This window comes from Saimiri boliviensis, chromosome 11 (genome assembly GCF_048565385.1).
Source record: "Saimiri boliviensis isolate mSaiBol1 chromosome 11, mSaiBol1.pri, whole genome shotgun sequence".
In the NCBI taxonomy this organism is placed as follows: domain Eukaryota; kingdom Metazoa; phylum Chordata; class Mammalia; order Primates; family Cebidae; genus Saimiri; species Saimiri boliviensis.
The window spans coordinates 93,883,440-93,909,865 of record NC_133459.1 but is presented as its reverse complement, the minus strand read 5'-3'; the positions used below and the strand labels follow the sequence as shown (position 1 = coordinate 93,909,865).

At 39.4% G+C, this 26,426-nt stretch overlaps 1 protein-coding gene across 6 annotated transcripts in view; it reads right to left on the bottom strand.

Moving 5' to 3' along the window:
* Nucleotides 1-26,426, bottom strand: part of SPAG17 (sperm associated antigen 17) — a 250,275-nt gene that overhangs the window by 125,170 nt on the left and 98,679 nt on the right. For 4 of the 6 annotated variants that reach the window (XM_003933530.4, XM_074381188.1, XM_074381192.1 and 1 more), the window contains 12 exons: nt 26,183-26,377; nt 23,843-24,024; nt 18,654-18,815; nt 17,426-17,495; nt 17,105-17,217; nt 12,357-12,494; nt 12,157-12,270; nt 11,404-11,554; nt 7,267-7,494; nt 6,953-7,171; nt 3,988-4,049; nt 3,308-3,421 (listed from right to left, as the gene is read on the bottom strand). In XM_003933530.4, coding sequence (XP_003933579.2) covers nt 3,308-3,421; nt 3,988-4,049; nt 6,953-7,171; nt 7,267-7,494; nt 11,404-11,554; nt 12,157-12,270; nt 12,357-12,494; nt 17,105-17,217; nt 17,426-17,495; nt 18,654-18,815; nt 23,843-24,024; nt 26,183-26,377 — 1,748 coding nt within the window. The remainder of the gene's footprint in view (nt 1-3,307; nt 3,422-3,987; nt 4,050-6,952; nt 7,172-7,266; nt 7,495-11,403; nt 11,555-12,156; nt 12,271-12,356; nt 12,495-17,104; nt 17,218-17,425; nt 17,496-18,653; nt 18,816-23,842; nt 24,025-26,182; nt 26,378-26,426) is intronic. The other 2 variants (XM_074381189.1, XM_074381191.1) reach the window with 2 other exon arrangements.

Sequence of the window (26,426 nt, the reverse complement as noted above, 5' to 3'; positions counted from 1 at the left end):
AAGGGAAATTGCGTAAAAGCCTCAATCAGCACTGCTGAACAGAAATGTAAAGTGAGCCACAAATGTGAGCCACATTTTAAAAAGTAAAAACAAATAAATGTAGTGACATATTTTACCTAATCCAAGATAAAAATTACTATCATTTCAACATAAAATCAATACAAAAGTAATCAATTATATACACAAGCATATACATCACCTTTTAAAAATCTTGGAAACTGAGTATATATAGCACTTATATGGCTATAAAGATAGTGTATAGCATAGTTATTCTATATCTCAATTTGGACTAGATTCATTTCAAGTACTCAGAAGTTAGATGTGACTAGTGGCTACCACATTGGATAATGCAGATCTAGATAATAAATGTCAGAAGCTTAATTGCCTTCCCCCATTACTCAGCTCTCAAAACACTGACAGGAAGGTTTATGTCTTTCAGATGGAAAATCAGACTTTTTGTTTTCATGGAGAATTTAAGTGGCCCAAGAAAACAGTCCTAACATCCCAACACTGGTGATTCTCCTAAGGAAATCTCCCAGCCAAGTCACCCAACAATGAACTCAGCTATTGACAATCCCTACCCCACCTTATACAGCACTGCCTGCTGTGTTTTTAGTGTTTCCTTATTAATACGAGGAAAGAGGGCAATATTATATGTTACCCTCTAACATGAAAAATGAAGAACAAATGAAAAAGAAAAAGGAAAAGAAACTTGGAGGAAAAAGACGTAATTCAGGGAGAAAACAACTTCAGAGGACTTTAATGTCCTCATAGAGGTAAGAGAAGGTATTATATCAGAAATGCAGCAGCTTAACCCCCGTAATGCCAGCACTTTGGGAGGCTAAGGCAGGTGGCTCACCTGAGGTCAGGAGTTCAAGACCAGCCTGGCCAGCATGGGGAAAACCCATCTCTACTAAAAATACAAAAATCAGCCAGGTGTGGTGGCACATGCCTGTAATCCTAGCTACTCAGGAGGCAGAGGCAGGAGAATCACTTGAATCTGGAAGGTGGAGGTTGCAGTGAGCCGAGATCTTGTCACTCCAGGCTAGGCAACAGAGCGAGACTCTGTCTCAGAAAAAAAAAAAAAAGAAAAGAAAAGAAAGAAAGAAAGAAATGTGAAATGATCCTATAAAAAGATAATTTGGAATTACAAATAGAACTTTAAGAAATTAAAATGATAATAACAGGAATAAAAGGCTCAGTATAAGAACTGAATGGAAACTGAGCAATATTTCTAAAACCAAAAGATAAAGTGATGGGAACCAAAAGAAAAGGAAATTGGGAGTTCAGTCCAGGAGATCCAACACCAGAATAATAAGAGTCCCAGAAGAAAAGGACAGAGAAAATGGAGGGGAGAAATTACCAAAGAAGTGATTATAGAAAATTTCCCAAAAGATAAAGACAGGAATTTCTGATTGCACTGGCTCGCCAGAATGATATATAGATATAGAACCAGACTAAGGCATATCAACAGGAAATCAAGAGCACTGGAACAAAGATCTTAAGATCTTCCAGTGAGAAGATCAAAACATACTCAACTGATTAGGAATCAGAATTTTACTGATTTATTTTTTAAAAGACAATCTGGGAAGCCAGAATACTGTGAAGGAATGTCTTTAGTCTTGAGGAAAAAATGCTTTTTAATTTAGCATTTACTGTAAAGCCAACTCTCAGTCAATATAAAGATAGAATTAAGATATTTTCAAATATTGAATACTTTGAAAACTTATCTGCCATCTATCTTGATTAAGGACGCTACTGGAAGAGATAACAGAAAACAGAGTAACGGGAGAAGGAACACATGGAATGAAGGAAACAGGCATCTAACTGGAAAGGAAGGAAGTGGGTGTGGCCTGGATGACGGTAAAGGGAGGGCCCAGGACCACAGCTGCGCAGCAAATTTAAGGATTATGGGAGAGATATCACTAATACAATAAAACGAATAGAATATCTGTTACGTTTGAATGTACTGAGAGACGTACTCTATGGTAGAGAATTTGGGGATATGTTGATAATTAAATACACAGTAAACTAAACAAATAGAAAAAGAGACAATATTTAACTGCAGAGAAAACAAAAATGGTACTGATAAATATTGAATACTACACAGTTCAGCCGTGAATAGCACTTACATAACTGAAATAAAGTGAATTTGGAATACTGATCTAACCAAAAATTATGATATCATTAACAGTACCAGAGAATGGAGAAGTGCTACTGTGAATGTGGGGGTGTGTGGGCGTGTACCTGTACACGCCCACGCATGTTGGAATGGGGTGGGCAAATCTGTGTTCTCAAGAGGGAAATCAATTGATAATGATGTCACAAAACTAAAACTAAAACGAAACAAAATATACTTGCTATTTAGAGATCACTGCCTAAAGTAACAAAAGAAAGGGGTAAATGTGCTGAAGATTTTTGCCTCTAAGAATTGGGGCTTGATGGAGTGGGGTGGGAGTTGGGGAAGGAGGCTGCCATTTTTCATAAGACGTTGGAGAACTTTCTGGCTGAACAAACATGTTGTAAAACTTTGATAAAAATAAAAATCAAATTAAAAAGACAAAACCAAAAGAGGACAGGTTTTTGTAGAAAATCTAAAAACAACAAAAAAGAATTTAGGTTTAGGATTACTTGTTGTTTTGCAGAGTGGGTAAGAACACAAGTTCTGGGGCCAGATTTCCTGGCTTTGTATCTTGCTTCTCAGCTGCCAGTGACCTTGGGCAAAAGCCACTATTGGTCAAGGTGCCTCAGCTTCCTACCACTTACATAGTTTCTACTTCATAGGTTGATTGGCAGGATTAAATGAGCTAATAATACATATTAATCAGTGCCTGGCACATGGTAAGTGCTCAATGAATGTTAGCTATCCCAGATTCCATTAAACTGTTAATCAACATGGAAAATACTGTGAAATGTGAAACTGAGTAGAATGGATAAACACGGGAAAAAACAGGGTTGTTTCTCAATAAAACTTTAAGAAAATATATACAGCAGCATATATGTGTGTGTGTGTGTGTGTGTGTGTGTGTGTGTGTGTGTGTGTGTATGCAGCAGTCTTGTATATTTCCTTTTTTCTTAAAATATTTTATAAAAGCATTCTTTTGTAAAGTATATTTTAAACTATTTTAGAGAGTCCCTGGGAATGCATGGCTCAAGCTGGGAGTAAATTTATTTTACAGCTGAAGTAAATGAGAATATTGATCTGAACTAGATCTGAGAGAGTGACCTAGACGTGAACTGCTCTAAATGACAGCAGACTCTCCAGACCTATCTGACCGTCTCCTGGAGAATCGCAGTCCATAAATACCTGAAGCAGTACTTCTGGTTTAAAATGTTCAGTAAAACTCCAGTCCATTAGACTGCGCTGCTGTGTTTTCTTTATGTCTTCTAAATCTGCTTCCACCATCATCTTCTTGGGTTTCTAAAATATCATAGCAACACAATTTCAGGTTTAATTTGTTTAAGTCCAAACGGAGCCCTCTTGGGCTCCGTCAACTAACCAGCATGTACTCCATCTAATTGGGGAAATCTGCATATGTATAAATTCATATGGCAACATTTTAGGAGAGCTGTTGCCAAAAAGAGTATGCCTTTGACTTTTTTTTTTATGGGCAACATAATCTAAATATTTTTATTGTTAGGTTATACTCTTCTGAGTCCTGTTAGCAATTACAGGCAGGTTTTCTGAACTCTCTTCAAGACAATGTTAGCTCTACATGGCTGTATGGTGAGCAGGTGTTTGTGAGGTTGCCAAGCCACACTGTCTAGAGAGGAGCCTGGAGCTGGGAAGTTATGCGCAGGCCGCCTAGCAAAATTAACTCCTTTCTCTCCATTTGGAGCTGTTCTGGGGATGTCTGAATGATTCCTCTTTTCTAGCTTCAGTATTCTCCAAGCATCCTCTTTTTCCTTTTTCAGTGTTTCTCACCCCAAATCATGGTTTTCTCAGATCATCCTGTCATCTACACGTTGAGAAAAATAATTCCTTACCTTTTCCTGAGAATCAGCCTTTGTGACTGCATCATCTTTGATCTCATTGTTTGTGGTCTGCTCTGTAAATCAAAGACACCAACATCCAGTTGTGTTCTGGCTTTGTTCTTGCCCTGCTGGTTAGTGCTGTGCCTTATTGTTGCCCATATGATCTGTGTTTCTGTGCTGAAAAGGCAATGCCTAAAAGGTACGTTTTGTGCCTCCAGAAAGGCGTTTGTGTCCGTAATTCTAAATCTGTGCCTACCTAGAAAAATTATACTAAGCTCTTTGAAAAGAACTTAGTTTCTTATGTGAAATATCTTAAATCACATCAGATATTCCGTTTTCAGACTGCACCATTCACTTTTAACAATATACCTTTACCTTTAAAAGTTGTAAATATTTACTGATTCCATCCAACTTCTTAGTACATTTGTCTTCTTGTGCTGGTGACTATCACAAAGCTTTTTAAATTTCCGGGGATCTTATCTCATGGATGACAGACTAGGGTGGGGTCAGGTCATGGGCGCAAAGAGGTCATGGGCAGACAAATGCACTTCCTATTGGAAAATGATATGCTTTCGCCATTCTGCAGGGCTTTCCTTCCATTCATTAATCATTAATTAATTTAAAAATGATTTAATGAGCATATGCTAATTTACAGATGGAGCTTAACCAAAGTTAAATAAAGGAAGGGGTAGCTGGACTCCAGGGCACTGTACCATGGACCAATACGAGTCATCTACACCAGCTTTCCTTGTGACAACAGAGTATACTTATATGATGATTGAGATGGTGATATCATCCCTGGCTATGAAAAAAAGGTGAATGAACAGGGAAGAAACAGTTTCATGCTGCTGATTTCTGCATCACCAGAAGAATCCCATGGTAAGTTTAACATAGATCAACGAACATCAAACTTTGAATGTCTTAGAATTTGTAATTTGCTCTTGTTATTGTGACTCTCTGATGGAGAAATGGACAACCTATATTTTATTCTATGGCAAGCACAAGGCAACTTTTTATTCTGTGGCAAAGAGAACCATATTTGGGCTTCTAGAGCGAGAAGCTGATTGTGCCTACAAAGGACAGGCCAGTGTTTTTCTTTCTTTCAGGAGCACAGCTACTTACATTTTTGCTACTAGTTTAATCTTGCCTTGGGCTGGTGAAGGTGAGAGCATGAATGTTCCATTTTGATTTACGGGAAAACCATACAGCCAATTCAGTTCAATATTTATATAAATACATCTACTCAAGAGAAAACGCAGGCCAACTAAAACTCTAAATAGACCATGATGTCCCATGTGTCCTTGAAGCAATTGATATGAAATCTGTGGATAAAAATTATTCTATTCTGTGGTCTGCCAGATTTCCGGGAGATTTGATATTCCCTCCTATGTCTAAGGATCCAGCAGAAAAAGTCTCCAGTTTAGAAAACATGTTCCAAAAATTATGCATCAGTTATTTTGACAAAGGAAAGCACATTCTAAAAGTAATCTGAATTATTTAAGAGTAGAGGAAAAATCAGTTTTTTTCTTTTTCTGATTTCTGCTTTCAACCACATAATCCTTTGACAGTGTGATTCAGTAGTTTTTGACACATCTGGAAATGGATGCTTTCTCATCCCTTTGAAAAACAGCTTTCCTAATCTGTTTTACTTTAGAGATAACAAGATCCCTCTGCGAAGCAGTTACTTTATTAAAAAAACACCCAACAAGCATAAAGGGCACATCTAAACCTATAGACTCGCGGTTATCAACTCTCAGGTTTTTCATAAATATCCACTAGGCCCTGTCAAGTTCAAAAACAGTCTCAGATGGAAATCCAGTATTTGGTTAAGAAAAGCACAAATATTCAGCCCTTTATGTCCAGGAACAGGCTTTTATATGTATTTGGTACTAAAATGGTTGGGCAGGAAATACATAAATGATTTTTTGCCTTGTTTAAAGAGAATTAACATTGGCAGCTTTGAAGTAGGTATGATTCAGTTAGGGAAAGGAATGTAATATCAACAGCAACAACAACGAAGTCCCCCACACACAACAGCTACAATGCGACCCCAAGCCCAAATGTCCTCTCCCTTTCAAATGGAATGGCTCCTTAAAGTAGGTCAAAACGCACCATGGAGAAACACTTAGGGCCCTGAGATCCACCCTCCAGATTGTGTGGCCTCTAGAATACACTGTCCACTATAGCATTTTCAACCCTGAGAATTTAGGAAGTTACTATTAATGTAATAACCTGCTTTCTTCCAGAATCCAGCACGCCAATTTATGTACTTTGACCACCAGGTGGCGAAAGTCGCCTGAGGAAAACGCTATCCAGTTGCTTTAAAGAAAAAAAACAACAAAAAAACAAAAAAACCAAAAAAACACCACGAAACAAAACAAAGAGAACATCTTGGGCCTTGCACCCCTCCTGACTTACTCTGACTGCACATTAACCCAGAGTGACTTCCCTGTCATTCATTTGTAGTCCCATAGGGTACACTATTGCCATAAGAACTCAGGTTAACTTATTTGGCTTTTTTTTTTTTTTTTTTTTTTGAGAGGTAGGCTAATAGGTAAGAGTACTTAGGACAAAGAAATAGGGAATCTATCCTAGTTAGAAGAAAGGAAAACCCAAACGCAACAAAATCAGCATGAATGAGACTAGGACTATGGCTAAATCATTAGCTGCATCATGAAACATTTCTGGAACTCAGGAAGCTGCAAGACACAATGGAGGAAGCACTGGTTTGAAGTCAGCCCTCTGTTCAAATCCTGACTTCCTACTTGTGTGTAGTTGAACAAGTTATTTAACCTTTCTACTTCTTGGTTTCCTCATCTGTAGAATTGGGGTAATAGTATCTTTGTCATAGGCTGATGTTTACGTAAGTATTTGTTAAAGTACTTGAGATACAACAGAGCAATATTAAATAAATGTCTATCTATTATGTCTACTATAATAGTGTCACACACACACACACACACACTCTTTAACTTACCCAAAGACTCATGTTGGAGCTGAGTCTTCATTATGCCCTCCTGCTCTAACAGCTGCCTATTATCAGGTCCTGAGAGTACAGGATTATTCAAGTCAGAATGCTTCATATTGTTAGCGTCACGCTGACTAGGATCTGAAGGTTCTTGGTTGCTCTCATCATTTTGCACAGACATTGACAAATTCTGATCCACAAATATTGTTCTGTCTTTGATTTTAATATCTATTCAGTGTAAGGAATATCCATGAGATACAATATGAGAAAAACTGACAATCATAAAATACAACAATGCGTTCTGTTCCCTCCATGCAGTGTACCTGCTGTCTGCTTGGCCTCTTGAGTATTCATTTTCATGGCATATTGCTGCCTTATCTGTTTAGCAAATCTGGCAGGGTTGTCCCACGGTATGCTGAACATTTCAGAATCCGACCCACTCATCATCCCAGAAGGCTTTAGTTTCCCTTTTTCGTCAACCTCAGAGAGCTTCAGGCTCTCAAAAGTAAACACCTTGAAGGCTCGTTCTACTTCATTCCAGCTCAAGACATCTGTAAGAAAGCAGAACCGATGCTGCTGAAATGTTCTTATTAGCAGATGGTATAGGGTTGACGGAGGGACAAGAAGCAGGGAGTCTGTCTACCAGAAAGACAAGGGAATAATGCCACAATGGCTGTTGGCATGATTTGAAACATTGGCTCCCCAGTCTGCAGCAAATATCAAAGGTACCTGAGGGTAAGCAAACGACACAGTAAAGATAGAATTTAGCAAACTATAATGCTCCCAAACTGCTTGATAACTTAAATCAATCTTAGGTGTCCGGATTCATTTGCATGGACTTTCCAGGGTACCATATTGGTTGAATATGCTTACACAACTTACTATTTTTGAGTGAAAGCACCCTTTTTTCCTGTTGTAATTTAAAACAGAGAAATTATTTATTTGTGCCTAATATAGGTTGTTATATTTACTGAGTTTTTCTATTTATTTGGGCTCAGGAAAGGCTTCCTTCTGTGCACATAAACTGCTGCCGTGTCTTCCATAATTGCACTTCAAACTTTATCAGCTTTCAACAGGCTTCAGCATTGTGCATTTACCTTTTTACGGCATTTATTCACTTGCTCACTCTTTCATTGGTTATTATTTTCTGTGTATCAGGCTTTGTCATAAGTGTCTGGGATTTGAAATAATCAAGATTTGGTTCTTACACTTTAGAAGTTAAAGGTAGAGGGAGGAGAAGCAGAATTCACAAATAAGCATGGAATTCAATCAGAAAGAAAGTGAAATGATATGGATCAGTAATTCAGAAGTACCCTCCATTGTCTCTCGAGCGAATCTGAGAAAAGCAGCAGGTCCTTTGGGAGAAAACAGGGAAATTAAGGAGAGAGGGAAGAGGAAAATGAGTTACAGCATGAAGAAGAGTTTGCTCATTCATTTATTTTTCAATTTTTTTTTGAGCCCCTACTAAGTGTCACTAACTATAATAAAAGCTGGGAACATAGTGGTGAACAAAATAGCACCCTGCTCTCATGGAATATCCATTCTAGTGGTTGGAAACTGATGAATGTAAAAGACAAAAGATGATAAAAAGAATATAGCCAGCTGAGGGGACAAAAAGTGGTCAGGGAGGGGCTTCTAGTTTATATAGAGCAGTCATGAAAAAATCGTCTCAACGATGAAGCAAAACTGTGAAGGCAGTGGGGGAGCAAGCTGCGTGGATATCTGGGGAAAAGTCACCGAGGGAGGGAAAGCAGCGAGTGCAACGATCCTGAGGCAGGGGTGTGATCGACATGTTCATGGAATCACAGTGAGGCCAGTGCAGACGGAGGAGAATGGAACATGACAGCTTGACAGGTGGCGGCTTAAAAATTAGGTGGCGGACAGTTTAGGTTCTTACTGTAGTTCGTTTTTTTGAGACAGGTTTACCCAAGCTGAGTGCAGGTGATTCTCCCACCTCGGCTTCCCAAGTAGCTGTGTCCGCAGGCGTGTGCCACCACACCTGGCTAATTTTTGTATTTTTTTGTAGAGATGGAGTTTTGCTATATTGGCCAGGCTGGTCTCGAACTCCTGAGCTCAAGCGATCCACCCGCCTGGGCCTCCCAAAGTGCTGGAATTAAAGTCATGAGCCAGGCACCTGGCCCAGTTTGGGATTTCTTCGAGTGAAGTGGGTGACTGCTGTAGAGTTTTCGGTTACAAAGGCACATGATCCAACCAACATTTTAGAGGGGCCGTTTGGGTGGTTGTGTGGATAAAAGACTGTCAGTAAAAAGTGAAAGCCTGTAGACCAGCTGGAAAGCTATTGGAACAGTCCAAGTGAGGGGTGGTGAGGACTGGGCTGGGATGGTAGTGAGGAGTGTGAGAAGACAGAGACAGCAGGGATGACTCCGAGGTTTTTGGCGGAAAGTAGTTGCTACTAATTGAAATAAGGGAGATGGTGAAGGGATAAATTTAAGGATGCGGCATCAAGAGGCTGGTTTTGAACTGGTTACGTATGATGTGGCAAAAGGGAAAGGAGGAGGGGGGAGGAACACCACGGGTCCAGGACAGGCCATGTAAGCAGCGTATGTGTGAGGTTTCGATGGTGGCAGCAGGAGCAAAAATCCTGTGCGGGGTGGAGAGCTGAGCTGAAGGGAGAACGGAATCACGTCTTAAGGCAGAAGGAGAAGTGGGGGGGCCGGGCCGCAGGACACAGAAAAACAACAGAAGTTCACCCCCTTCCCAGGAAGCAGGTAGTTACAGACACAACAGCAACACCATACCAGGCCCTCGAGGCTGCGCCCTGCGTGTCTGTGGGTCAGTGGTGGGACAGCGTTCAACAGTTCCTGGCTTTTTCTATTACTAAGCCTACTTAAAAGTGAAAAAAGAAATCAAGATAAAAATATTTGGTGATTTGTTTAGACTTACAAATGAGGTGGTAAGGAAGAATATGCACATGCTCTTTTCTTTTCTAGGTCAAATGTTTCCCTGTCAAATAAAGATGTCTGTGTAATTTAATGTCCCTTATAAGTAGAAATGTATCTGCATATTCCCGCAAGTGGGAAAGAGAATTTACTCTGGGAAATGACTGTCTCTATCACAAAATCCCAGTCAACTCAGATGAGATGTGATTCTAGATACTGTATCTGAACAACCCCTCTTCCCACTGGCCTCAAAGAGCATAAAATGGCTCTTCCTGCTGGGAGAACGTGTTAATTTGAACCAACTCCGGCTCAGCAACAGGCCAACAGTGGGCTCTCTCTTCACCTTTTATCCCTAGTTATACAGCAGGTGCTTAAACTTGCACATTGCACCATCAGACATCTGCAGTGGCTTTCTTCCTGTGTCCTGCTCAGTAAGGTAGGGAATGTGGTTCTACCGGGTATCCAGAGACCAGAATAATTTTTTTTCTTGCTTTTCCCACCATTGTTATACTCCTAAAACAAATAATTTAACCCTGCCAGGATCTCAGCTTTCTTCTCTGAAAATGAATTTTGACCAGATTAATTCTATGGTTTCTTTCAGTTAGGAAATTTTATGTTTCTATGATTCATCTTTCTCCATAAAAATTTAATTTCTGGATTTGAATAGCGTGCTCAGAATTTTCTCTCAAGATAGGATTAAACATGAGCTTCTAGCAGCACAGCTTACAAGATATCTACATCTGCCTCCCAAGTCGCACGCTTTCTTCTTTCCTTCCCGCCCTCACGGGCAGAGATGGACCACGGTAGTGCTCACATTGGTTTTACCCTGGTGAACATTCCTGCCAAATTCAGATTATCTCAATCTTCTTTTTTTTTTTTTCTGCTTTAATAAAAAAAGAAAGAACTGTGAAGGGACAGAGTGGGAAGAGACAGAAGAAAACTCATTATGGAACCTGTGTTTTATCGATTGTGGGTGGCTGAAACAAGACGATGTAAGTTGAAAATTAAAAGACAGGTATCACTGAATTGGAGCAAAGTTGCATGGTCCAGGTTGCTCTTCTCTCTTTCCAGAAAACGTCTTTGCAATGTTCCTGTAATGTTTGCATGATGTGTAATGATGATAAAGGAGTGTAGTGGTCAGGCAGAAGAGGGAAGGACAGCATTGTCCTGGAAATGACACACACACTCTCACACACACACACACACACACACACACACACCCCTTTACTTCTCTGTAAGTAGGATGGGATTACAATGGGAGTATTTGGGACAGAGATGGGGAAAAGGAGGAAAAAAAAAGAATTACTGTGGTTAAGAAAATGCAATAGGAAAAAAATCCCAGTACATAAAATTGAAGAGTGTTATGCATTATAGCTACTGATAACATTGCAGATAACATTATTCAAATAAGGAAGTTGCAGTCAATCAAAATACCCACCTGAGCCTCTGAAAGGTCTTTAAAGAATGAAAATACTTTTCGTAAATAAGGGTGCAATTTTAAGAGGCATATATGACCATTAATTAAATTGAGTTTAAGCTAAGCCAAAGCCATGGACTTACCACTCGTACAGAAGTGCATAAGCTCATGAATTGTTGCTAAATGCTTAGTGTTGTTCCACGGTGGGGGCAGAGGGAACTGAAGGAATTCCCACAGTGGCAGCTTGGACTGCATCTCCTGCTCAATTTGAACTGGATCAAAATTCTTTTGGTCCTGATGAAAAAGAGCAACATGACAGAAGACGTTAAAGTCAGCTGTGAAGTGCCTTATGCATATGGAGAAGGCTAAACATGATACCTTCACTCTCATTATTTGGGAACAGAGGAAATCAATGGTAATTGGGAAAGACAAACTTTTGGTATTTTGCTGAAGGTCAAAAAGCTAGTTCCTATGTTGCCAGGAGTTCCTGGGGCACAGAAATGACTGATTCTTCATTCACAGTGACAAACTGCCAAAGTCTCATATATTATATTCATCTCTCCGTCTTGAGATCCTTTTCTGGCTTCTATGAGTTTTTCATAGCAGCAGTTATTTAAAGCAAATAATTATAAGGTTTTAATGCAAATTTAGTGGTGGTAACAATTAACTGAATTGTTAATCAGACCTCTAGGATCAAGCAGATTTCCTAGGCTGACATCATTCTTCCCTGTATCTAGGTCCATTTTCTAGGGTCCTCTTTTGTATGCAAGTGTCTATTTTGTACATTACATTTTAATTAGTGTTGGTGAAGTTACCTAATTAACTTCTTTCAGCTGAATGGTTGTAAACACACTTTCCCACAGTGGTTTTCCTTGTGGCAACCTGATTACTATTACCTTCAGTGCATACTTCTTGTGGGCGTGTGCATCATGATAATTCAGTAGAAGGGGGCCTTTGGGTACGGCTTTCCTTTCACTTTCTTCTTCAAATAAAAATGCTTCATGAAGATTCTATGCAAATTGAAATAACATTGATTTAAAGAAAGAATTCATACTTTTCCAAAGCATGAAGACTCTGCTATCTCAGGCTATCTGACCTTTTTCTCCCTCTCCGAGAGACAGAGTGAGGGCAGAAGGGATACGATGTGAGCTGCGATTCTGTGGTCTAGCCCGTCTGCTCTGGGGGGTGGCTCCTGCAGACTGGGTGGGACAAGGTCTTCTTCAGTTGCCACAACCTTTTGAGATCAACAATGAGAGGAACTGGTGTAAGGGTCTGCTCTTTAGTGATACTCACGGCTCATTGCTGCATTCCCACTGCTTAGTAAGAACCATTTCCACGACCCAAGTACCGCTGATGACACAAAATGGCAGGAAACTATCAGTGATCACCAAATAAAAGGAAAAGTGTTTGCAATCCATGCATTAAAGTAGATATAAATTTAATATTTGTATTAAAATTGCTAACATAAAAAATGGTAAACAAACTTTTGATAAAAATATTTCATGAAGATTCTATTCAAATAGAATAATAACATTTTTCTTAACATTTACTCTTTGTCTTAAAGAAGTGGAAAGAATGTTCATACAACTTTGGATTGATGAAATATTTATTGAATGTCTACCACAAGCCAGGTACTATGTAACACATCTTCACATGTGATCATTTAAGCCTCACAGCAATCTTGTCGGGGTAGATATTATTTCCCATTGTATAGAGGAAAAAACTAGGGTGACTGGCCAAAGCTCATGGATACCAAGTGGAAGAAATGGGGGTTCAGCCCAAACCCTCATACTTTCTTCAAAAACAGAAAAGTTATTATAAGATCAGTAAATGGAATAGTGTCTCCTATATGTGGGGAAAGTGAGATGTAGAAAGATTAAGAGCCTTGTTCAATTTTACATGGAAAACAAGTTAAAGAGGTTGAAACATAATCAAGTTTGGCCTCTAATTTACAGCTTTTCCCTTTACCCTATATCCTATAACCAACCTCTATGATTTCATTTCCCTCTACAAGTTTCCTCAGCCTTGGCATTAATGACATTTTGGCCTAGATAATTACTTGTTGTGGGGAGCTGTCCTGTGCACTATAGGATATTTAGCAATGTCCCTGGGGTCTACCCATTTTATACAAGGAACAACCTTCCAGTTGTGACAACCAAATATATCTCCAGACATATCCTCTGGGAACAAAATCACCTCCTGTTGAGAACCACTGCTCTGGAATAACAAACTTTTATCCTATTCTTTACCTTGTTGAAACACCCTACTGTCGGAAGAGTAACTTACTGTTTCCACCTTCTATCCTCTGATCATTTCTTGGACCCACTTTAACCATGAAAGATCACTCAAAACTGTTCCTTCTCTGAAATGTTCAGTTCTAGCATCCCATTCTGTAAAGTGCCATCCCATCACTCCCATATTTCAGTGTTTTCATCCCCTTATTATTATTCAGTGTTCACTCATTCAACATGGATCTACTGGGTGACTTCTATTTATTAGGAGCTGAGCCCATTAACTGTCTCCTTGGGTACCTGGAACACAGTAGATGGTTAATACGTGTTTGTTGCTTTAAGTTTTGTAGAATAAAAAAAGAAAGACTAAGATAAATAAAATAATGATACTGCAAGCTCTATAGGGCTTTTGTACTTTTATGCATTTATTGATATAATAAAACTTTTGGTCTTCTAAAAACTTCCTGGAGCAATTGAAGGCAAATATTACTGTGGTTATCCAATTGGTTGGAAAACTAAGGCAGTCAAAACCCAGAAAAATGTATATGGAAGGTAGCAGAGATGACAGAGTCTAAAAAGCACTTTAAAGTAAATCTTTTGTGTGTTAAGAGAAGAAAATGTGTCACATCCATGAACCAAGAACAAGAACAGGCAATTGTAAAAAAAAAAAAAAAATAGAGGATTTATAAATTAAAAACATTACTGCCAGAACCAAACTTCAAAAGCAGATTGGACTCCCTGAAGAAGGCTGAAGGAAGTTAAGCTGGAATTCCCAAAGGGACAGAATTTAAAGAAAACTTAAAAGACAAAGAGGAAAACCCTGAAGTTCGAACATCCATTCAATAATAATTAAGGTAAATGGATAGGACAAATGATATTTGAAAATGGAAGACTTTCTCAGAATCTTCTCAGTTTAACAAATACGTATTTAGTGTCCACTATGGGTTAGGTATGGTTATTGTGTGCTGAGCATACAGCAATGAACAAGATTACATTGTTACTGCTTGCATGGAGATTATATTCTAGCAGGAGGAGGGGAAAGGTAAGAAGAAATAGTTGATAAATATACTGCAAAAAGAAAAGCTGTTGATAAGAAAATAAAACAATATAATATGACAGAGACTGCTGTGTATTGTCGGGGGAGAGGGTTCTTCAGATCAGGTGGTCAGAGAAGGCCACTCTAAGGAATGGCACTTCCACCAGGGACTCTCCAGAAAGAAAGTTTTCTAGGTAAAGAAGGTAGAGTAAAAGGTTAATGTGGAATTAAGTAACATATTTGAGGAAAAACCAGAAGGTCTATGTACATGATGAATTGTGTGTGTGTGTGTGTGTGTGTGTGTGTGTGTGTGTGTGTGTGTGTTAGGTGGAAGGCAGGAGGTGAGATGACAGGTACATCTCAGAGCCCTATTTTTAAGTCCTTTATGGGACAGTGTAAAGAATTTTTATTTCACACGGAATATGACTGGAAATCAGATTTTAATTTCCTTACACCGTAATGACAAATATGATAAAACAAAATCACACCTAGACATAGTCTGTGTTATCAATTATAAAGAGAAAATCGTAACAGCTGCTAGAAAGAAAAATAAAGGTTATCTGCAAAGAAAAAATTATTAGATGTCAAATTGGACTTCTTATCAGCAACATTAGAAGGAAGATGACAATGAAGAAATCCCATCCAAATACTTTTCTATGTAGATTCACTAGGTTTTAAGTCATTTCTGATACTTTCTACTTGAACAAACTCGAAAAACATTTTGTGCCTCAGTTTCCTGATCTGTAAAATGGGTTCTACGGTCTCCACCTTAAACTTATTTCAAATTGTAATCCCCACGTGTGAAGGGAGGAAGGTGATTGGGGTATAGGGGTGGTTTCCCCCATCCTGTTCTTAAGATAATGAGTAAATTTTCATGAGACCTGATGGTTTTAAAAGTGGTAGTTTTTTCCTACTGCCTGGTGAAGAAGGTGTCTGCTTCCCCTTTCACTATGACTGTAAGTTTCCTGAGGTCTCTCCAGTCATGCAGAACTGTGAGTCAATTAAACCTCCTTTGTTTATAAATTGTCCAGTCTCTGTAGTATCTGTATAGCAGTGTGAAAATGGACTAATACATTGGGGGATAAAAATAGTTCCTGCTTCACAGGATTGTTCTGAGGATTACACCAGTTAACATATTGAAAGCATTTAGAACAGTGCCTGGTGCCTGTAAGTGCTACATATATGCTATTAGTACGAATAAGAAACTCTTTCAGATATACATAGAACGTTCACAAGAACTGACCATGTTACATCAGGTCACACAGGAAGCCTCAGGAAATATTAACTAGTTAATTTGCAGAACATGTCTACTGATCCTAATGTAAAAATATTAGAAATCATCACTAAGTAATGGAAATCAAAATAATTCATGGGTTAAACATGTAAATAAATAAAAGACTTAGAACTGAATACACAGAAAGCATCGGGATGCAAACAAAGAAACACTCAAAAAGAAATGCATAGCCTTAAATAAAGCAAAAAGACCAAAAACAAATGAAGTAAGCTTTCATTTTTAAATTAAAATACAAAATAAATCCAAAGAAAGCAGAAAGACGAAAACAAGCAAGACATGAGCCAGACACAATGGCTGATGATTGTACTCCCAGGGCTTTGGGAGGCTGAGGTGGGAGGATTGCTTGAGGCCACGAGTTCAAGACTATACTAGGCAACATAGTGAGGCCTTGTTGCTACAAAAAAAAAAATAAAAATAAAAATAAATTCTTTTAAATTAACTGGGTATGATGGTGCATGCCTGTAGTTCTAGATACTCAGGAAGCTGAGGTGTGAGGAACATTTGAACCCAGGAGTTTGAGATTGGGTGAACTACGATTGTGCCACTGTTCTCCAGCCTAGGAGACAAAGAAAGACCCTGTCTTTAAAATAATTAAATAAATAACAAATACACAAATAAATAGACGAAGGAATTAGTGAAGAGAGTAATAAAATAAAAAGTAAAAAGGTGTTGATCAGTGAAACAAAACACTGGTTCTCTGAAAAGACCAATACAATAGCTATGTCCCTAACAACCATGATCAAGAAAAGGAAGGGACAGATAAACAACATCAGTCATGAGAAAAGGATTTTAAAACACATTTAAGTGAATAATGTAAAGAACATTGTATCAGATTTAAAACTCCAGTAAAATGGACATATTTATGAAGAAAAAAGCTGATGACAAAAGTTGGCCTTGGAAGTAGAAAAATCTAGTTAAATCTACAAGCATGAAAGAAAATTTAAAGATAAAGACTATTAACCACCCCACCCACTTGTCCATGTCCTCTTCCCCTTCTAGTAAAACGACACCAGACACAGATTACCGAGGATATGTTCAGCCAAAACTCCAGGGAATGTTACATAAATGGCTCCGGAGTATAGCGAAAGAAAGAGGACTGAAGCTGAAGATTAAAGCAGACTTCAGTTCCATCTGGAACATTCTAATCTCTATAAAGGAGAATGTATTTAGGTATCGTGGGAATCGTTTTAAAATAGTGTGAAAACAAACAGAGGCCAGGAGAGATCAAATGACTTACTCAAGTATACAATCTGGGAAAAAAACCTCAGAGTATACATACCCACCTGTTCCAGCATACAATGGAGTATCAGGGGCACAGAAATAAATTCCTCTGGAATCGGATTCAGCAAATCATTGTAGTATCTCATGTCTACTTCAGTTGTGATGACGGAAGTCACTAAAATATCAAAAATACCAATGCCCAATTAAGATGTGTTCTCCATTATTTTCATCAATATTTCATGCATAATTTTAAATTATGACTATGCAATAATAAATGCAGGAGCTCTAGGTGAAGGGAGGCCAAAAGCAGTATGGAGGACAGTCCTTGTCTCTTAAAGGGCAGCTCGTGGTGTTGATCCTCCAGCAGCTGATTTCATACATGCCTGGTGGTGGAGCTTGTGGTTCTTCAGACTGTGTTTTCTTCTTTCCGGGGGATGGTACAAGTTGCAGAGCCTAGAAAAAGAGTAATTAAAAAGAAACAACTGAGATACCCAGCTGAGAGATGCCCTCATCAAATGCTGGTATGATGAGATCCCACAGGATTCTGAGATGTGCACACCACAAAATCATTGCTAATATTAGAATCAAAGGAAGAGAGTTTTGCTTGATGAAGGAAAGAAGGTAATGGTATAGACTATTCAGTTTTGCCTACCAGAACTACTGAACAATTGTGGAGAAAGTGATGAGGTGATGGCGCACTGAGCATCAGACAGGTTTTTTTTTTCCCCCTGGGTGACTCAGGGTCATGCCATTTTCCCTCCTACAATCCTTCAGTGGTTCTTTCTCCATTGCCTGCAGGATATAAACCAGACTCCCAACTTAGCACCAAAGGAGATTCATGACCTGGTCCTGCCTCTGTAGCTTCAGTTCCTGTTGCTGTTCCCATCTTTGCACATGCAGCCTGGGATCACTAAACTACCCTGTGCTCCTGGCTTGTGCCCTAATACTGCTCTTCTTTGACCTCCTTTGTACACCTTTTCCCCTTTCTTGAGAATATCATTCTGTCACTTTCCCCTACCACATTTTCCATTAGGCACTTCATACTCATCTTTCCCCACATCCCTAATCCTGGTTCCGTTTTCCTGACTTCCCTCTCTCGGCCCTCCTCCTCTCCAGATCAGGTGACCAGGTTTATTTCTTCTACTGCAAGCTGAGCTGACCGCTTTCAGCCTTCATCATGCTATGCTGGAATCATCGTTGAGTTGACTGCCATCCTTTTTAAAAGTTAACCTTAATGAGGAGAACGGGAATGAGTTTTCATTACTGTATTGCCAGCATCTTGCGCAGCGTTAGCATATAGCCAGGTGCTAAATAAATATTTTAATTACTTTATCAATATCCTTCTTGTCACAGATGTTATTCATTTTACTGAGTGCTGCCAGGAGGGTTCCATCCTTGACTCTGCAAGTGTCAGGTAGTTGAGGAGCTTCATAAAGCCCCCATCATGTGGGGGAATAGTGAAGAGATTAATAAAATAATCTTTCATGCCGTAGGCAGTATGACCTTGATCCAAGTATTTATGTAACTTTTTCTTCATATGCCTTATAAATACGAAAATAAAATTGCTCAGTTAATAATTTATCCCACTAAAGACATTGAATCCATGCCTACCTCCAAAGTTGGCATGGCTTCGAATACAGGTTTCTCATTAACCACTTGTGGAACATTAATAAGCTGTATGCTTTCCAAATAGTGCTGGTGTTGCCTTTTCCAATCCAGGATGTCATACATCAAACAGGCAATATTTTCAAAAATATCAGTGCCCAATTTCAGCTACAAGTGAGAGATTTAATGACAATTTGTTATGAGTTTTATAGTTTTGGAATCAGATATATGGTTTGTATCTCTCTTAACAGCTACACCTATCAACTTTATACAGGACAGCAAACCACTAAATCCCCAAACCACTGAATTCCAGTCATGGTGACCCCGTTTATATTCCTGAATGCTTCTTGTCCTTTGTTTACCATAATGTGGGCTGTTTCTTTTGGAGGGCCATATGGCTGTCTAATGTTTTAAGAGCCTAATTAACGCTTCAACTGAAAGAAATACAACTGAGTCATGAGTTTCAGCAGTGTGGCCTGTATTCTTAGTATCTCAATTCCTAAAACATGTCAGGTAACTTTAGCATCCTCAGCCAATGAAAAGCTGTCGATGATTTCTTACCTGGCTATGCAAGGAGCACCGTGGAAACACTGACTCAGCTTTGTGGAACATCTACCCAAGTACATTGCATCCACACAAGCATGTGGGCAATCAGTATTTCTTCTTTTCTTCCAAGCTTCACTTCTTTCCTTTCACCTGTTCTACCTTTAGGGCAAAACACTAAGAAATCCTGATAGACGATTCTTCTAGAGTACCCACAAGCACTTTTTTTTTTTTTTTTTTGAGACGGAGTTTCGTTCTTGTTACCTAGGCTGGAGTGCAATGGCGCGATCTCGGCTCACCGCAACCTCCGCCTCCTGGGTTCAGGCAATTCTCCTGCCTCAGCCTCCTGAGTAGCTGGGATTACAGACATGCGCCGCCACGCCCAGCTAATGTTTTGTATTTTTAGTAGAGAGTGGGTTTCACCATGTTGACCAGGATGGTATCAATCTCTTGACCTTGAGATACACCTGCCTTGGCCTCCCAAAGTGCTGGGATTACAGGCTTGAGCCACCGTGCCTGGCCATACCCACAAGTTCTATGAGCTGGCAAGTAAGCTGTTGCTCAGATACCTTGATTAGTTGGGCTTTGGTTTCCAGAAGTAGGAAAGCATTGTGATGGCTGGGTCTGTCTGCCTGGAAGCTAAGAAGGATGAAATAGGCTCATTCTATGCCTGAGTTCAAGGAGTGAGGTGTTATGAGATGGTTCGTTGTATGCAGAAGTCCAGTGACGTGCACAGCTCTGTCAGTCACTATGGTGCACTCAGTTGCTGGCTGGCTTCCCATTCCCACACTAAGGCTGAGGCCTCTTCAGTCAAGCTTCAGTCTGGTATTGCTTGCTCAAATTCTGGCATAGAAATATGTTTTTGTTTTTGCTTTTTATTTCTAGGAAATATAGTAAAGCTTTTGCCCAGTGATATTTTAGCTTAACCTAGTTTATTCATGTTAAAATCAAACAGCAACAAATTATTTCAGCAAACAGGGTCTTTTTTTTTTTTTTTTTTTTTTTTTCAAAGAGGGTCTTAATTTGAAATGATGCTGATGTCTTCCATGGGCAATTATCATGCCTTGAAGGGCATTTATTTGATATACAGCTTTTGTTACCTTGGTTCAACAGAAATACAGCCTGCTTAGTTGCAGCTAAAGGTTGCAAATGCTTTCCTCCATTCAAAGGGGAAGAGGGCTCCTTGCTTAGATACTATCTTGGATATGAAGCCATTATCAATTTGCAGATACCACTTGAAGTGTGACACTGTATATTTGATCTGCTTCTACTAGGGGTAGATTTATCATTTTTATGCTTATTAAAGGATCCTGTTTAAAATGAACTTTGATTTTACCTATTAAATTCAATGGCCTTAGGCAGGTGGATCACGAGGTCAAGAGATCGAGACCACCCTGGTCAACGTGGTGAAACCCCGTCTCTATTAAAAATACAAAAAATTGGCTGGGCATGGTTGGTGGCGTGTGCCTGTAGTCCCAGCTACTCAGGAGGCTGAGGCAGGAGAATTGCCTGAACCCAGGAGGCGGAGGTTGCGGTGAGCTGAGATCACACTATTGCACTCCAGCCTGGGTAACAAGAGCGAAACTCCATCACAAAAAAAAAAAAAAAAAAAAAAAAAAAATTCATTGGCGTTTTCTTCTAGAATCCAACTTAATGACTGAACCATCTTCAAGACTTTCCTTCCCCCTCATCTTCAACGCTGAGTGCTTCCCTCACAAACCATGTCTTAGAGAGACATGCACAGGCTTTAAAAGGTTAGTATAGTTGGACCCAGACCGTAGCCCTGGTATAAGATGATATTCAATAAATACCTGCAAATTGACTAACAGGTCAGTCTGGCAAGCTGGAAAACACAGCCCTAATTGGCTCTGTAGAGACCTGAATGTTTTCATTGTTGACAGTTACCTTCATGGCCCAGCTAGAGACCTTTTGCATTAATGTTCCACTTCTGAAGTCAGGAATGTTCTACCATAACTAGACTGGTAATGCTTTTCCACATAAAAGAATTTTTCTGAACTTTAATTGCCATTTAAACTCTTCCATTCTGTATTTTTTTAAAGTAAAACATAGCCACTAACACTTTCTTTAAAAGGAAGAGATTAAAATCTGGTGAATAGGAAACTGTGGACCATGCAGTAGGAAGCCGAGTGCTAGAAATGGCGCTGGGTCTTTTGAAGTTGCCCTTGTATACCGTAGTGTTTACATCTATGTTCTGATGATGCAGTGGAGTGTACATGATTTTAGACTCAATGCATTTCAGCTTTATTCTGCCTGTGCCTGGAAAGTAAAGAAGATACACAGAAGGGAGCCCTAGCTAGAGATGGAGCAAAAGATACTGGGCTTGAGGCTGCTTTAAAAGTAGGCTCTTCTGAATGAACTATGGTTCAGGGATCATAAGGCTGGGATCTCCTGCGCCCTGTTGAACTAAAAATGTACACAACTTCTTGATAGGGTATGTAGCCAGGGCTGGGCCCAAATGAGAGGAGCAGTGTTTCTCCAAAATTTAAATATGTGGATGTGGGTTTTATTAACCACAGATTTTACATATTTGGAGAACAGCTGGTCTGTGAAAGAGAGAGTGAGAAGCTGGGTTTGAGGTGGGATTTCAGGATCCCAAGGAAATATCCCTCTTCCCCCGATATATGTCCCTCTTTTCCCAATATATGTCCCATTTTTTTAGTATCATCTAGAATTTCAATAAAATAGGATGGAATGTTCATATGTTACTTGGAATGCCAAGATCTCTGGCATAGGGAAACATACTGACCCGATGCAACACAAAATAGTGAAGGACAGAGGACAGTGGGACCTTCTCTGAGCTCAGGGTTAGGAGGTAGGAGAGTGAAAGATGAAGCAGGAAAGCTGAACATATCTAGATAAAGGGGAAGGGAGGGGCAAGACCAAAGGGAGTTTGGAGTCTCCAGTCTTTCCCAGAACTAACTGTACCTTCTATCACAGCTTTTCTACGTTTGGTTTCATTTTCCATACGAACAACAAGGCTGAGATTCATCAGGACATCAGACTTAAGTGTGGTGTTTCTACATAGTGACGTCTAATGCCTCGTGTTGAGTCCTTACAACTCAAACCAATCCCTCCATTACTACTTATTCAAAGTCCTGCCCATCCTTCAGGGTTCAAGTCTGGCCAACCTCCTCAGCGTTTTCACTTACTTTATGAAATGCACGTCCGTCTCAAGGTAACAGAATCGGGGACACTCAGAGTCAGAAGTGTCCATGCCCTATAGGCTACCCTCTGCTACAGAGACAGTTTCAGGCTTTGATCTCACTCTTCTTTTAGACAGTCAGATTTTATTTTCTTGCCAGCTACCCACAGTGACTGTGCAAACACCCACCCACCTTCCACACTCCATTTTGCCCAGCCTTTTTCAGAGCACTCGCTTGAACGTGGTCCTTCTCTAGGACTTTGCTTTCATTTCAGCTCCCTTGATGCTAAAATATATCATCCCGCAGGGTATTCAACATCCCGCTGGGTATTCAATCTCCCAGACCCCCGTTAGTTGGGATAAGAACTAGGGTCATCTAGGAAGAGACCTGAGAGATTTTCTGTAACAGAGGGATGCCTGAATACTTTCCGCATCTTTGATAAGTAGTCATTTGACCTTTTTTTGGTTAGAAAGCCATCATGCGTCTTGTCATTCACTGCTTTTCAAATCATCTCATTTCTTCTTTGTCTGAATTAGTAGGAAACTTAGAATGTGTTTCACATAACCGGGCACCTAGATATGTGGGCTCTTGACCACGGACTGCTTCTCTGCTTTGCAATTTTAGCCTTGTCTCTCTGCAAGCCCCTCAGTAGCAGGGACCAGTAAACACCATTCTTGGGAAATGCCTGATAACTACAGGGCCAAGTTCAAGTCATCCTATTAGGATAGACTTTGGCCAAATCGATCAAAAATAAGATTTTGGGGCCAAACACGGGGGTTCATGCCTTAATCCCAGCACTCTGGGAGGCCAAGGCAGGTGGATCTTCTGAGGTCAGGAATTCAAGACCAGCCTGGCCAACATGGCAAAACCCTGTCTCTACTAAAAATACAAAAATTAGCTGGGCATGATGGCACCTCCCATACAGTCTCCCAGCTATATGGGAGGCTGAGGCAGGAGAATCACTTGAACCCAAGAGGCAGAGGTTGCAGTGAGATCACACCATTGCACTTCAGCCTGGGTGACAGAGCAAGACTCCGTCTCAAAAAAAAAAAAAAAAAAAAAAAGATTTTGGAAACAAAAGCAAGGGCTTAGAAAAGCAATGTGTGAACTGAAACATAGACAGACATGTAATTTAACAAACTATAAAATTTACTATTATAAGATTAATACATTTTAAGATTCGAATTACTGTCTAGAACACTGTTAAGTTATAAAACAAAGCCATGTGTCACCAAATAAAAGAATCATCATCCTTTTGTTCCTCACCTTCTACATCTTATCATTTGTTGTTCATTCACACACTAAAAGCTAATGAATCAGACTATAACCATCATTAAGCATTCAATATTATCATTACCCTGAAGATAAAAGAGCCGAGCTCAAAGCCTTGTAATCAGCGCTCAGTATCTATGTAATGAATAAACGGAGCAAATAGAACCATTGTGTCACATGTTAAAACCACGCACTCTAACTAATGTGTGTACTAACCATTTTCTCACTGTCTGACCAGTCAGAAGGAAAATCAGCTGCTTTAACCATGTATTCAAGTCGAGCAACATCAAAGAGATTTGTTTCAGGTTTCTCATTATTCAGGACTGGTTCCAAATACTTCCAGAAAGTTTGAAGTTCTTTTACGGTATTTTCTCTCTTTAATTCTTCTTCTTCTAGATCTAATAATAGCAACATATTTATATTACAAAATGAGAGTGTTAAATGTTTTCTCACTTTAGATGGATGTGGTGAGTCATATGCATTGCCAGATATCTTTACAGTACCAGAAAATATAAATTAAAAAATGTAATTTTGAGACATTTTTGAAGTTGGACTATACAATTATGAAATCAGAGAACTTTACTTCTGAAGTTGATATTAAATATGTACTTATATCATGCTTTTGTTTTATAGCTGAGGCCCAGAAAGATTATGATGAGGTCACACATTTTGGGAGCTAAATATGTTCAAGATTTCCATCACTCTTAGATTACAGTCTACAGAGGACCAGTTTTTCTGCCAAATCACTTTTTTAGTCATCTTAGTGTCTGCTACATAACTGATTAGAAATGGAGTTTATCTGGTTCTCCTTCTCATATGGCTAATAACAGAGTGGATCGGGGCCGAGCATGGTGGCTCGTGCCTGTAATCCCAGCACTCTGGGAGGCCGAAGTGGGTGGATCACCTGAGGTCAGGAGTTCAAGACCAGCCTGGCCAACATGGTGAAAGCCCATCTCTACTAAACATACAAAAATTAGCCAGGCATGGTGGCATGTGCCTGTCGTCCCAGCTACTTGGGAGGCTGAAGCAGGAGACTCACTGGAACCCAGGAGGTGGAAGTTGCAGTAAGCCAAGTTTGTATCACTGCACTCCAGGCCTGGGAGACAGAGTGAGACTCTGCTTCAAAAAAAAAAAAAACACTCAGAATGGATCAATGTTCTATGGTTAACTTTTGGTTACATTAAATAGCAAGAGGCTTCTCTAGGTATTTGTACTTTTGCTGTATAATAATGATGGATTTCCACAAAATTATGCTTAAAATTTGCATGAAATATTTATGCTTATTATATCTATAATTAAATAGTAGTTTCTACTACTAAGATTTTATTATTCTATTATAAAGTCTATTTTTCTATTATTTTATTTTTATATATTAAATATTTTTATGAGAGACTGTTTGGAGCTTATGCAGCATTTTCTCACTGGCTTCAATAATAAATCATTTAATGTTATAACTAGCCTTTGAGATAATCAGGAATAGCCTGGGTTTGAATCTCAACTTTTTTTCTTAATAGCTGCCGCTAGACTGGGAGTCCATTTTTGTCTCCCACCCAAGTACGAACCAGGCCCGACCCTGCTTAGTTTCCGACATCAGAGGAGATCGGGCGGGTTCAGGGTGGTTTGGCTGCAGATGACTGAGAGTCTATTTTTGTAAAGTGGAAACAATAAAACATAATTCCTAGGCTTGTTGTGAAAACCACATGAATCAATGTACTTAACGCCCTTAGCACTGAGCCTAGTCCCAAGACATGTGCCCAATATATGAGAGCATTTAGTATTATCAAGGGTAGCTATTCCTAACTTTGAGCAGCAATTTAAAAACGTAGTGTTATAAAAATTGGGATGTGGCTGTGTAAGATATAAAGTACTGTGCAAATGATATTACTAATAAATAACAATAAAAGCAACATCCTATGGCAGAAAAAAGCTTGGGCATCTGGTAATACAATCTTACACCAAATTCTAGTTCTATTTCCTAAAGTATACAGTGGCCTTTTGCTCCCCTTCCACAGAAGTCATCTAGGATAATTTTCTTAGACAAAGATCTCAAGGTTCAAAATGGCTAAATGGTAGCATGGTTGGAATTTCATCCCACAACTTCCTATCTAAGGCTAGGAAGATATAGCACCCCTGTGATTTCTCGCAATAAGCCAATAGCAGAACAGGGCAAGAATCTGAGGCCGTGACCTCCCTTGGGCTGCCTGGTGATTGTGGCTTCTGCAAGAACAGATTATGAACAGCGATTCATCCAGCCCATGCTTTAGGTAAAACTTATCAATCAAATGCTCCAGAGAAAGGTAGTTGGATAACCGAGTCTTCTGACCTGCAATCTGTTTTCTGTGACTTCACAGGGATATAAACACAGGGTATAATTTTAATTTGCAAAATTTACAACACTTGGCTAGTACAAGCAGAGTAAATAGCACATCAAAGTCTTGAAAAGATATAATAAGGTATGAATTGTATGACTACGCTTTGGACAGAAAATTACATTTGTACTTTAAGGACAGTGGGTAATATTGAAGGACTCCGTAAGTTGTGTAGCAGACCGCATACCTTCAGGCTGAAGAAGAACTTCCTGCTGCTGGTTAACTTCTGCCAAGTGTGTCTGCAGAGGTTCATAATTCTCTGAAGATATTTTAATCACGCTGGTTATAGGAATGCCAAGTTCAGCCATAATTGCTAATAGCTGAGGATTGTTGAAGCCCACAACTATAATGTAATGTTGGGCACCATCATCTGGCTCATCGTCTGTTCAAAATACCATAAAGAAAAGCAGCCATCATTGTAAAAGAGAGGA